This window comes from Mya arenaria, chromosome 2 (genome assembly GCF_026914265.1).
Source record: "Mya arenaria isolate MELC-2E11 chromosome 2, ASM2691426v1".
Taxonomy (NCBI): domain Eukaryota; kingdom Metazoa; phylum Mollusca; class Bivalvia; order Myida; family Myidae; genus Mya; species Mya arenaria.
Window position 1 is genome coordinate 65,245,093 of NC_069123.1, and position 14,830 is coordinate 65,259,922.

Here is a 14,830-nt window from a genome sequence, read left to right on the forward strand (position 1 = left end):
AAGCTGTTTGCAAAGCCTTTTAAATCGCCATCAGCAGCCTAAGGGTTAAAACACCATTGAAATTGAGTTATTTTACATACTTTTATGAACAAACACCCAACTTCAACTTACAGATACCTCTCTGAAGATAATTTGGTAAATCAAAGCCTTAACTCAAATTTTTATAGCATTATTAACGCCTTTTGACGAAATACAGCATTTCCTGTCACATTTTTAAGTACTTATTAGCAATTGAGCTCTAATATACACTTTTGATGAGTTTTATCACTGAGACGAGCATTTTGTTAACATTTCACACAATTATTTTCTGTCTGTCTGACCCTACACAACGTGAACATGTCCATTCAATATTGGTACCCATTACTAGTTGCTAGGAAAATGCATTGATATTTCACATACACACTAGTTTATGTAAGGATGTTTTGTTTGGTTGCAGTTGAATTATATTTTTCGGTCCATTTAATAGACAAATATGCTGGTCCAGAGTTTGATCCTTTCACGTTGCTTCGTTGATTACTAACTGCATTGTTGTAGTACGATCCCTGCGTCTTCAATGGTTATGACCAGCCTCTGAATTTCTCAAAATATCAGTGTTGAGTATAATATTTCACTGAACCAAATTTCATTGTTAAATTTTATTTTATTGTTGAAATGATAGTTTATCATGATTATTTTTAAAATTGTTTCCTTCAATATAAAAAAATACTTCCTCACTAAAGTCTCAAAACTCTTAAAAAAGGGGAATTCATGATGTATACAAACTCTTTAAGGGGGGTGGGGGAATTCATGATGTATACAAACTCTTTAAGGGGGGTGGGGGAATTCATTATGTATACAAACTCTTTAAGGGGGGTGGGGGAATTCATGATGTATACAAACTCTTTAAGGGGGGTGGGGGAATTCATGATGTATACAAACTCTTTAAGGGGGGTGGGGGAATTCATGATGTATACAAACTCTTTAAGGGGGGTGGGGGAATTCATGAACATTAGAACAAAAGAAGTGGGATGATCCTGGTTTTATGAAATTGTTTGAGAAATTGAAAGTCTGGTTATCGGCAAGGTAGATGGTTATTGCAATCATACTTGATGGTAAGCATTCATAATATAAGTGTATCTTACTTTAACTAGAATTTTGGACCAGTTTGGATCATAGAATACTCAACAGTCAATTTTAATGTTAAAGACGCAACACTTTGTAGTTAAGTAAGAATTTTGTTTGATTATCATTCCCTTTGAAATATAGTAAGCTGTATTTTTTGTAAAAGTAGCATATCTTTGCAGTTACTGAGGTGAATTTCTCAGCTAACAAACTTGACCAAAAAGTTATGCTGCCACCATCTACAAGTTACATCATGATTTGATGATATACATAATCACCAGGTTTATGACCAAGACATTATGCCTTCTTACACTGTCACCAAGTTTCATCATGATTCAGATTGAATACAATGTCGGCAACTACTATTTCGTAACATACATGTCCATGGCTATAAAATATCTCTTCAGAGCTTAAGATACATGTTGATGGTTTCAAGTATCGGAAATAAGAGATACAATGGTAAAACATCAAAACAGGAAGAAGAACAAGTTTTTCTGAATTTATTGTAAGATACCAAATAATGATGGCTTTCTACAGTCTAGTCAGCATCTCAAATGAAAATATTTACACATCTCTAACTCCCATAGGCCTTTAGTGGCCATGGTTACTTGCTTTAAACAACAAAAAACATTCATGTGAATAGTATCGTCTTCAGAAAATAAAAACTTCCATCTGTGAGGTTAATTTACCATGGCCAATAATTAGCTATTTCAGCATGGGGTGTGAGTCACCATGGCTTGTGATCAAATTGTTCTCCATTTTCACCCTAAAATTGATCCCTTAAAACACAACAGTTGTAATAACCAAGTTGCCCTAATACTCTTATTGAGATCCCAGACTTTTAATATTGATCAGGGTTCTAGAATCTGGGTAAAAATCAATGTCATTTACATGTGGAGTGGAGGTTGTCACTCTCTTTGTTAGACCACTGTGGCTGTCTTGCACAGACTTTGCCAGACATGTGATATGTTGTGTAATTATTTCCCTGATTTCTATTACAGCCATTTCCAAGGTTTTAGTAAATAGCAAAATTTAGAGACCATGTTATGTGATTGCTATCTGACAAAAAAGCCATACAGTACCCATACAGCTTGTATGCCAGTGAGTGAAATTGTTATAAAGATCGTAACAAACGAGAGTCAAAATATATCTAGGGCATATATAAAATATCAATGGTAGCAAACATGAGTGCGCCTTTTAATGAGTGTGCCTTTTAATGAGTATAAAAAATGATATAAAAATAATGAATGAATACACTGGTGGTTTTGGTTAGAGGGATTTCCATCTTACTTCTATCACAGACGTTACATGGATTTGATTGTAGCAGTAGAAGATATAGAAGTAGAAGTTGTTGTGCTCCCGACTCAACATAAGCACATTATTATAATGTATATATCTGCAATGTTTGAAAATGCTTTGAGCAAACTTATGTAGCAGAATACTTAATAGATAGTGGATGGGTAAATATATCATGAAAATGGTCAAGTTTTAAAGCTATAATTGGTAAAGACATTGGTACATTTAGCATACAAATCAATGTATAATTTCTGGCAAAAATAGATATGGTCCCCGGAATAATAGGATGAAGTTAATTGTGAAAGCAAAGAATGCTAAATGATCCAAACTCAAAACATTGTCAAGTGTACTTAAATGCTATGCTTTTGAAAGGCATCATATCATATGCTTCATTGTATTATATGCTTCATAAATCCATCCTTCCCTACAAGCTGATTTTGTCAGTTAACATTGGGCCCTCACTAAGTTTGGTTAGAATAGCACTAAAGAAGCTTGCTTCAGCCAAGAACTACTGGAATGGGTGGAGTAAAAGCAGCATATCAATACATATGACAACTTATGTCTATTAGGCATATTTACATATTTAAGTTCAAGACAATTGTTAGATCCGCTTTTAAATGGCAGTAAACTACCACAATCATCATGTCCAAATGCTATGTACTATATAAGATTGCACTGATCAATTAGCAAAAATGTTAATAATATTATCATTGTACCCAACATTCGCTCGATGTACTAGTTTAGCTCCGAGAATATCTAAACTCCCTTAAGTTAAACATCCATAATCAGAATCATTCGCACACTTATGTCATAGGAAAGCACCGTTAGAATTCCCACAATGTTGCGGACTCGAGGTCGGGGGCACATGCTTTGAGGAGCCCATTCTGTTCGCCCTTCAGGAAGGGCCCCTTGTGCGTCCTGATAGCCATCATAGAGCCCCCGCAGAACTGAAACTGGAACTTGGTTCCGGTGGCGTCCCCGTACACCAGCGTGTCCTCACCCACGCTCCAGTATTTACCGTCTGTACCTGTAACACAGGGAACCATGAAGCATGTTGTTTACCAAGAGTATGAGAATCAACAAATATAAAGGCTTAAAAACGAAAAAAACCGTTAGAAAACAAGTAATTCAGGTTGAAGTTATATAATATTTTATGTATAGGCATGTGGGAATGAAAACATGTTCCATATAATGTTGTATTAACCATTTCTTTTTGGAACTTCATATTTAACCCAAAGCGTCAGATAATGTGTGTAACGAGATCGTACCCTGGATGGTGTAGAGCCCACTGCCGGCGGACTGCAGGGTGAGAGAGTCATACTTGGCCTTGCTACAGATGAACTGGTTACCCTTTGCTCCAACGAACCCGAACTCGCTCTTCAACACGAGCAGAGGTCGGTTGATGATGGTGATCCGGAACAGGTCGGTTGGCTCAAGGGTGGTCCCGGCGGAGAAGAGAATGCCGGTCTGCTTGTTCGACAGGTACTTCCCGTCGGAGCCTTTGATGCCCACCGTCCCATCCTCCTGCCACTCAATCGTGAAGAAACTCTTCGCCCCTTCCCTGGAAAGAAAGTAAAATAATGAATGTATCTATATGAGCACTCTGCGAGGGGCTTTAATTCTTATGGTGGCCAACAGCTCAGCACTATAATGCCAGGGCTCATCAGTTATCAAACAATGTACACTACGTCTGCAAGATGAAAGTTCCTTTCTAAACATTTAAATATATATTTGTGATGACACAGAGAAGCTCTTGATATGACTACCCTAGCACGCCAACATGGCAGTGAATATTATTACTTGAATCAGACAAATAATCAGAAAAATCATTTTAAAAGTTTTATGCTTATGTCAAGAAAAGTGAAGGAGTGGTAGCGAGCATGTGTACAAGTATTAGAACGATCAGTTCTTCCTTGACAGTGGACGTAGTTCGCTCTTCCCGATTCCCAAAATAACTGTTCAATGCCATCATCAAGGGCAAGTTACAACACATATCAGAGTGGTATCTCAAAACCCAATGGGCTACACAAGTTTTAATATCTCTCAATGTGTAAAATGGCTTTGAGGACAAGTGGGCAGTTAGTTTGAAAAATATAGCAGGCACTACCGCCTGGTGGTAATCTGTACAAAGTCTCACGAGTCTTAAAAGTCCAAACATTTAAGTACCACTCTTAATCGAAAGTTTCAGAAAAAAATCCGTCTTAATCGAGAGAATTGTTTGCTCCAATTAAGCAGCTGTACAGGAGACCTGAGTTAAAGGGCACATCATGACTCTTACATCACATTGCCATAAATGACGAAGGATGTTTTAGACACATGATGACTTACGTGACCTGACCCAATTTATGATGACCCATGTGACCTATGTGCACAACGCATACGAATGATACCTTTTTGTGGAGAGCTATTTGCACGGTTTAACTCCAATTAATACAACTGTAAGTGTTCAATTCTAGTTCAACTAAATAACTCACTAACTACGTACAATGCAGAAACTAACTACACAAATGTTAGGCACTAGCTAGTAAACTAGTAGGTTTCAGACCAATCCCTCCAAAATGTGGAAGTAGTCAACTCAACATACCACCGATATACAGGGATATGTAGCGATGTAGTGAAAATTCAGTTATGACCGTGATATTAAAACGAATATGCTGCAGATGACAAAGATATTTAAGGGCTTTGTACATTTCTACAAAACAATCCGTCAAAACATTAAGATCCACAAACCGCACGACCGACCAACCAACCAATCAAATATATCGCCCTTCAGACTTTGTTTGCGATAGTACAACGGTTATTAATTTTGATTATATTCGTGTTTATAAATACATTAACTCCCACAGGAAGAACACAACTCTTCACTAAACTAAACTGCGTTTGCGTGCTGCTCTCGATCACTGGCCAGACAAACATTAATTTGATCAGAGAAGAAGATATTTCTGCCTCCAAATGCGTTAAATTTCCCACGAGAATTGTCTTTTCTGACTTTGCAACTTCAAGGCAGTTATTGGACGATTAATAAAGGAAATATCCTAAACAATGCAGCATGAAAACTGATAAAGTACCAGTTTCACGAGACCAAGTATAAACGATATAGGAAATACATGAATAGAACTAATTCGACTGGTTTATTTGGCGGAATACTCTTACAATCCCCTAAGGATTGATTTTAAAAACATTACAATTTATATATCTGTAAAGTAACTCACGTCTCTGCTGTTTTGGCCTGCACGGTGCCGGCAGACTGGAGGCTCCAGTACTTGTTGGTGGAGGCCAGGAGCGCCCATGTGTCGGAGGCCCGGTTATGCTCGATCTGGAATATCTCCGTGTCTTCTATCTCTTCCGCCGGCTGGTTCGCCGACACGTCCACACCTGAAACCGTCAAACGTCGAAATATAGGAGTTTGTATGCTATATATATATTAACAATCGCAATTGAGTGCGTTCAAGTAGTATACATTGTCACCCTGCAGTTCTTTACTACCGATTTAGTACTAAGCAGACTCGTAACATGTCTTTGATGACTTAACGACCATTGTCTTAATATAATGTGTGTATTATATTCGGCTACAGCGGCAGTCTACCGTTCGTACTCGTTATATTGGCGACGTATTACCGCCGATGCCAGGGACAGGTATCACAATATGTCCTTTTATGTATGTCATGGCTCGCAATTCATATGTTATGAATTGAGCTTACATGCTTGTTTTTGTCAATTATTTTTCTCACTTAGGTGGTGACTTTCAACAGCTAATTATTACCGAGTAAGGCTTTTGACAGATGACTTCAAATGTAAAATAGGCTTGGATGAGTTAAGCAAACCGACATGATTTTGCCCGAAACGTTTGATTACCAAAGCGACTCCCCAAACTCTGCATGCCAGCTTGTTTTTTTATACATGATCTCTATTTATCCATACTGTAACCGGAGATCAAACACACCGACTCCAGTGTCAGTCTACAACGGAAGTGCAGCTCCAAACCTTCTATTAACTTCCTTGTCTTGTACACTTCGTCTACCATGACACGGTCAGAGTACCAGGGCAGACTGCTTCAGTCAAATATCTTTATCTGATATTGCGTAATTTGTATTCATATACATCAACTGTTTGAGAATTTTTTCCATGCGATTCAATCAAGCAGTTTTTTTTAAACGGGTTGATGAATGAAACGCAAATTCATGAAGAACTAATTGCGGAGCACTTATAAAACACGACAGAAAATCACAATTAACACACCATTTACGAGACATTCCCAGGTACACAAAGACTCGGGGCACGCAAATACACGAGAGATGAATTTGGCATGGCTTATCACGACACAATCTGAGACCCCGCTGGTTAATGTCAATAACTCTTACCGGCATGAGTAATTGGTTCGCCGGCGTTCTTTGTTGTCATTCATGCAAGAAAGCAACAGTTAAAAGTACGTTGATACGGCCTAGACATACTATAAATATGTATATATATGCAATGCGTAAGTTCATAGGCTGAACCCGCATTTTTGGAACGCGATATTCTGATACAATACCCCTCCCCACTCCCCGAGTAAATATCTTCCCTGTTAAATATGAAATGTATTCGGACATCATTATTTCTAATATGATATAATGAAAAAATGTTGAATTTCAAAATATTTTTTCTCTCACGATCTTTCACTGCTCGTCGAATGTCTATATCACAGTACCAACACGAGACGCATACTGCAATTGTGACAGGCAGAATTACGGACCTTCCGTATCATCCTCATTTGTGGAAGACATGCAACCAGCCTACACGATTACTTTTTAATTGCCATTTAAGGTATGGTTTCATTTTGTAATATTATTTGACATTCTCCTGGATTTATTACTTGCAGGAGTTCAGTCTCTCTATGTATTATGACTCTAATTCTCCGCTCTGGTCGAATTATTGCCAGCGTCTTTATTTGCTAGCCGATGACCTGACATTGGCGCTGTACCATACGACACCATGACGCCCGAGGAATGAAAAAAACGCTAAATATCTAGAGCAATAACAGGGCTTATTGAAATGACGAGCAAGAATTAAGGATTTGAGATTACCATGTTTATAATATTCTCTGTTGAACCATTGCCCATCAAGTTCCCGTGCGCACTTGTTTAGCACACGGCAGTTGATTCATATTTAATATTTAAATCCCGTTTCTACCTTTTAAAGCAAGGATTCAATCTAGAGTAATGGCATCCAAGTTCAAGCCAACATTATCCTACATAAATAATCAGCACTAATGACAACCAAAACGATTTACGGGAACAACCGATACTTTCCTTATCCTAATAATGAATTGACTAACATGCTTTGTCTTTTCTTTTTCCCCAAGTCGTCTTTCGAGTAAAGAAAGCTACTATCTCATCATAGAATGTTCGTAAATTATTCTGATAAGATATGAAGTTATTTTAACTTGAATTATTTATTCATCATCAGTTCAAACATATCTTTGGTTCCAAGCATTACGTCAGGCAGCTGGTATGCTGATATGTACAGCCTAACAGGTGCGCACTCGCTCACCTCGACGATCTTTCAGTGCTCGTCGGAAACGTTAAATCAATATGCAAACATTTACCGCAGTCTTTTTACATTTCAACTGGGACCAGTAGTTCTATAGGGACCGGAATCCGGTACAATAAATCAACAACTATCGACTATGTTTTACAATAATTAGTCCCATATTTCAATGACCACTCCCGTACACGTACATGCTCATTTGACGTTGTTCTTGTCAGTTAAATGTAAATTTAAAATACTATATAAACTTATAACAATTTGTGTTGTCCACTTGTTTCTAAAAACTAGGGACCTGTTTAAGACCTGTCAGCGATAATTCATTATCAATCTTGCGATCAAACGACCTGTCATGGTTATCAGCCGATCATGGCTTATCAGGTTGGACGCCAATCTAGGATGATTCATGGTCCTCATGCTGCACAAAAACAAAGCACGTGCATCCTTACAATTGCTCTGCGTTACCATGCATCATTATATAGCAAGTCTTTGTATATGTTAGAGTTAATCAAGCCATTTCTTCGTGAATAAGTAACCTAAGGGGGCTGGCTCAAGATCAATTCACACACAGAATGTAGCGAAATAACGAAAATATGATAACTGAGATAGCTTGAATTTACAACTAAGTCCGACTTTGATATTAAGTGAAAGTGGCCCAAGCTTATTTTGCTTTATGCCAAATTACCCTGCAGCAGGCTGATTTCAAACCCTGCTGGAAACAGTTTGATAGATGCATTTCATATCTTAGATAGGTTCTGTCCGTCAAAATATCAACTGTAATTTGTTTTGAAAACTGTCACTCAAGATGTTCAACGAAAGGCGTCGTTAACCCCATATGATCTGGGCCCCGGAACTCAGTTAAGGCTAATAACAGTTCAAGAGGTCGGGCAGGATCGTATCTAGAATTGGTGTAGACACTTGAGCAGTTGATTGACCAGGCTTCACACAGGAGAAACAAACACTGTATTGACACATTCTCTTAACAAGTAAAACCATTTGCAACAAGTAAAACAAACAATTGTTTGTTGAGCCATGTGTGAATCTGTTATGATACTTTCCCCTCCATTTACAAGAGGAGAAAAGTACATATTTTTACATAACCCATCATTCTTCGCGTAATAAAATAAACGCTGAAAAAGAAATAAGCTCTTCCAAAATTAGCATATTTCTTATTTCAGTTAACTTTCTATTACGAGGTGGACTGCTTCGCTTTGAGGCATGTGTCTGATTAGGTGCCAGATAAATGCAAGTTTGCGGGATTTAGTTAATGTTATAAAAACTATTTCCAAGGCAATTATCTCAATATCATATCAAATTCGTTGCCTCGGAAACGGTTTTAATCAAACATAAGTGATTTTTGTGCGACTTTTATTACAAGAATTTCTCCCAGACATCGCATAATAAGCTTCATGTGCACAAAGCGGGAAATGGCTTCCGCTCTCAAAAAGTCGGAAAGTCAAGACGATATATATATGGCAGACATTGTGGGGTTTTGTCAGGTTGTCTCAGTGAATATTGATCCCGATGATCCTCGAGGCAGTTTTATCAGAATCTTCATGTCAACAAACAATGCAGGGTATCAAATCCCATCTTTATTAGATTGTTGTCTCGTCTGTTCTCTTCCATCATTTCTCGTCGGCCATTGCTGCTTCAGGCAAGATCATTGACCATGTCCGATATTGTTCGTCTAATTGATCATGTCCGACATTAAACTATATCCGACAATTCACATACAAATATATAGTTTTTAAATACATGAATATGTGCACCTGATTGTCAATGTCCGACCTTGTACGTCTGATTGACAATGTCCGCCCTTGTACGTCTGAGTGATAATGTCTGACCATGTACATCTGATAGACAATGTCCGTCCCTAAATGTCTGATTGACAATGCTTGGCCCTGTTCGTCTATATCACGTATAATTCACAACCTCGGAGAGTGTACGTCTAATGTGTAGGTCTAATTCCCAATCTAGGAGAGTGTACGTCTAATGTGTACGTCTAATTCACACTTTTTGGGAGTTAACGTCTGATAGGTACGTCTTATTCCCAATCTCGGGGTGTGTACGCCTAATTTCGGGGAGAGTACGTCTTTTTTCCCAATCTCGGGGAGTGTACGTCTAATTCCCAATATCGGGGAGTAAACATATACGTGATGTACGTCTTATTCCCAATCTCGGGGAGTGTACGTCTAATTCCTAATCTCGGGGAGTGAACATGTACGTCATGTACGTCTAATTCCCAATCTCGGGGAGTGTACGTCTAATTCCCAATCTCGGGGAGTGTACGTCTAATTCCCACTCTCGGGGAGTGTACATGTACGTCATGTACATCTTATTCCCAATCTCGGGGAGTGTACGTCTAATTCCCAATCTCGGGGAGTGTACGTCTAATTCCTAATCTCGGGGAGTGAACATGTACGTCATGTACGTCTAATTCCCAATCTCGGGGAGTGTACGTCTAATTCCCAATCTCGGGGAGTGTACGTCTAATTCCCAATCTCGGGGAGTGTACGTCTAATTCCCAATCTCGGGCAGTGTACGCATAATTCCTAATCTCGGGGAGTGAACATGTACGTCATGTACGTCTAATTCCCACTCTCGGAGAGTGTACGTCTAATTCCCACTCTCGGAGAGTGTACGTCTAATTCCCAATCTCGGGGAGTGTACGTCTAATTCCCACTCTCGGGGAGTGTACATGTACGTCATGTACGTCTTATTCCCAATCTCGGGAAGTGTACGTCTAATTTCCAATCTGGGAGTGTACGTCTAATTCCTAATCTCGGGGAGTGAACATGTACGTCATGTACGTCTAATTCCCAATCTCGGGGAGTGTACGTCTAATTCCCAATCTCGGGGAGTTTACGTCTAATTCCCACTCTCGCAGAATGTACGTCTAATTCCCAATCTCGGGGAGTGTACGTCTCATTGACTATAGCCGACACCATGCCCGACATTGTTCGTCTTACTTAGTAAGCTTTATAGTTTACGTAATATTGACTATGCCCATTCTACATTTTTATATTACGAGGGCACGTTAAACCCATGACAAGCTAATGCCTTTTTTCAAATACCATTTAAATACAAGAAATATGTTTTTATGACTCAATTTGAGTCAGCTTTTTAACACTCACCCACTGGTCAGTCTTCGTGTGACTCATTTCGGGATGCGAAGTCTGGTTGGTCATTGGGCGCAATATAAAATCACCGGGAAAGTTTCGTGATCCAATATCACGATTTATACCCGTTCACACTGACTTGGCAATAAGTACAGACTATTGTAATACAAGTTATGAATGTTCATTGATTCAAATAGGAAGCATTTATACAGGGCTAGATGAGTCACACAGAGATGCTGCCTATAGTTTGCTACAGTAATCAAATACTCCAGTTGAGGCAATGAAGCCCTTTGTCTCACCGATTTATTGTCGAGACGGTGTACAAGTGCTTCTACCACAACACAACATTTGTATGACTAAAATCGGCTGTCATTTTAAGTGGAATGTGAGAAACTTGCCACTTAATATCTAAGTACTTCTTACATAAATCTGTTGCAAAAAAAACATAATGGTACTTGTTAAAGAATTGATTTCACAAGCATTTTCCTGATATCAGTATTTCGCTGATCTTCACAAAACCTTCACCATATCGATCTTAAACAAAATATGTCAATCAATGCATAATTAATACCTCTCTTAATTAGCTACTTAATGAATGATTTATTTGGTATGTGCATGTACATATTCTCAAATGCCTGAATAAACGATTTTGTCAAATCTCCAGAAGCATGAAATGTGAAGAGACGACAATAAACTGTCCAAGCAACACGCCGTCTTCCAGAATGCTGACCAGTACAAGAGATAACAATGCTGAAATTATAACTGCTACTGTACCAGTACCGTGCGAAAAAAACACCCTCATCAAAATTTGTGAAAGTTTAAGATAATTGTCCCAATTTGAGGAAGTTGGACAAAACCAAATACGAGTTGCATGGGTGGATAGGCACGGAATTAACATACCTACTGAAATGGCAATCTGATCATTTACCGCAAAATTTGGTATGTTCATTTTACTTGTGCTAGGTATTAAAATTGGATTTTAATTGAGACCAGGGAAGAAAAAAACATCTGACGACACGCACATATTGAAATATATAGTTTAATTTACTAAAGTCTTCCGGGTGAAAGTGAGTTGAATAGATTGGTCGTTTCACTCTGTAACAGTCACCGATACCTGTATTTATAATACGAAGAATTCGTGCGGAAATATTTTGTTACACAGCAAATATTGAAATTACAGCCTGTGCATCCGATACGTAAGCCCCCGAACAGTAAGGCTGCTGTTTGGACGCATGTCTACCACATTAAACCCAAACTACATTGCCATTTAATGTATTGCAAACGTCTAATTTCTTCTACTGCAAGTAAATAAAAGTCGAAAATAGTTCTTGAATAACAAATAAAAAGATCTACACGGCACCCGCATGCATATGCACATGCACTTATGCAAAGTAGTAAAGGTCTGTTAAATACACAATACGTTTTTTGTCCACGATGTATAAATCCTAAAACAACAAACATGCTATGCTTGGCTCATTGTGTGTGTGTGTCTTGAAAGTCAAAGTATATCATATAAGGGGCATATATATAGCGAGATAAACAACACACACAGAACATTTAAATACAAAAATGTATATTAATTCTAGGACACAAACAATGAGCGAAATGCACGTGTGCTCAACAGTGACTGACAAAGAGCACACCCACGTATACAATGAGAAGGCTGGTCAAACCAGTGTGGTACAATAATAGAAGTCATGTTAGGTACCCTTTTATTCCACCCACCTTGTTTGACAGAGACGCTCTTGCCGTTGTGGGAGACAATCTGGACTTGCGGGTGGCTGTCCTCGATCGTGAAAAGCTCGTCCTTGCTGATGTTCTTATTCCGGCCCTTCATCGTCCCCTTACCTACCGCCGTCAGGTAGCGCCCCTCGCAGTCCTTGAACGCCAGGGCTCCGGAGTGAATCTCCATCATGAACAACGCATTGTTGTCAATAGCTTCCTGGAGGCTACCATCTCTGTTAAGGAAACGGTTGTCGCAGGACTTAAGGACATATTTGCCCTTTACAAAGTCTAGGAAAACAAGAGCGTCCGCACCCCATGGAATTAGTTCCGTGCATTCGAGTTCGTTAGTATCATTGTTTAAATGGGCGTAGCGTTTACGGTTGACGTTACGTAGATGTATCTGTGGATGGATGTAGAGCTGGATGCTCCACCAGCTGTTACTTGTTGGGGTCTTTTCGAAGCACTTGACAATGTCGTCAGTGCCGCTCAGGTAGTTGCCGCGTTCCACGTGGCGGAAGGCCCATTGTCCGTCCTTGGAGTACTCGACGGTGAACTTCGCGTCCTCACCCTTTTCCTCCGCCTCCGTATCCACCGTGACGGTGCCGTACTTGTCCGACTTCATGTAGCGTCCCAGACTACTCCGGATGTAGACAAAGTCGTGGTCCTGCTCCTGCTCGATCGTCCAGATTTGCTTCTTCTTTAGGGCCACACCAGAGGCGTTGACTTTAAACCCGAATGTCTCCGCTGTCAGATATTTCTCAGTATTATTCATAAATCCTACCTTCCATTCCATTACTCCGCTCTTATGACCATTTACTCCGTTTTCAGCCATTTTCATAACAAAAACTAATTTAATTATACTCGAAAATAAACATACATTAAATGGCACAAATTTTCGTCAAAATTTGACTCAAAACAAATACAAGAGCCGTTTAATGTATTAGTTCCACATCGAATGACAGCCCTGCTACTTCTGAATCACATGTGTCCGCGCGTCGATAATGATTCACCATAACATCCGAGAGGATACGCATGAAAGGATACAGACGATATTTTGTGCATCGCTCAGATGAAATTTGGTTCTTGGGTTGCTGTACACAGTGACGGTGATGAAATTTGTTTCTTGATTTGCAGAACCAAGTTATGGTGGTGATGTCTTTGTTTGTACCATGAATAAGATCTTAAATCGGACATCGACTATACTTGTTTAACTGCCTTAACATGTTAACTTTGTTTACGTGTAAAAACTAAGAAATAAATAAATTGATTAACCCAACCATACTATTGAATATCAAATAGCAAAAAATGGTAGTATGTAGTTGAAAACTGATTAATATGCATTACCACATTAATTACGAGAAACTGAATACTCTAACTCGTGGGTAGCTTGGTCACAGAGACTATCTAGAGTTTCTCCCCTTGTCGGAGAGAAACAATTGTTATTTAAATATAGTTGATATAGCTGCTACTATATAGCATATTATTATTTATATTGAAGTATATTCGGGATGTCAATATAAAGTTTGTGTATTTTGAAAGAGCTATCCTAGTCACCCGAGCGTCGGCGTCGGCGTCGGCGTAACCACTTATGTTAAAGTCCATTGACATATGACTTTGAAACTTTGCACACTTGTTCACCATCATGCCCCCAACATGTACACAGGAGGAGGTAACTCTATCAAGTATTTTGACAAAATTATGCCCCTTTTTCGACTTAGAATTTACGTTAAAGTTTGCGTACCACCTCAAATATTTTCAAAGTCCATTGACATATCCCTTTGAAACTTTGCACACTTGTTCACCATCATGCCCCCAACATGTACACAGGAGGAGGTAACTCTATCAAGCATTTTGACAAATTTATGCCCCTTTTTCGACTTAGAATTTACGTTAAAGTTTGCGTACCACCTCAAATCTTTTCAAAGTCCATTGACATATGGTTTTGAAACTTTGCACACTTGTTCACAATTATGCTCCCAACCTGTACACAGGAGGAGGTAACTATATCAAGCATTTTGACAAAATTATGCCCCTTTTTCGACTTAGAATTTATTTTAAAGTTTGTG

General features: G+C 38.9%; 1 protein-coding gene across 1 annotated transcript; it reads right to left on the reverse strand.

The window, feature by feature from the left end:
* Positions 1–1,587: 1,587 nt before the first annotated feature.
* On the reverse strand, positions 1,588–13,748 carry LOC128205698 (protein singed-like). The gene is made up of 4 exons (XM_052907566.1): positions 12,765–13,748; positions 5,610–5,772; positions 3,666–3,958; positions 1,588–3,424 (listed from the first exon to the last, which is right to left on the reverse strand). The coding sequence occupies exons 1-4, from the start codon at positions 13,600–13,602 to the stop codon at positions 3,222–3,224; spliced, it is 1,497 nt and encodes a 498-aa protein (XP_052763526.1). The 5' UTR covers positions 13,603–13,748; the 3' UTR covers positions 1,588–3,221.
* Positions 13,749–14,830: the final 1,082 nt, after the last annotated feature.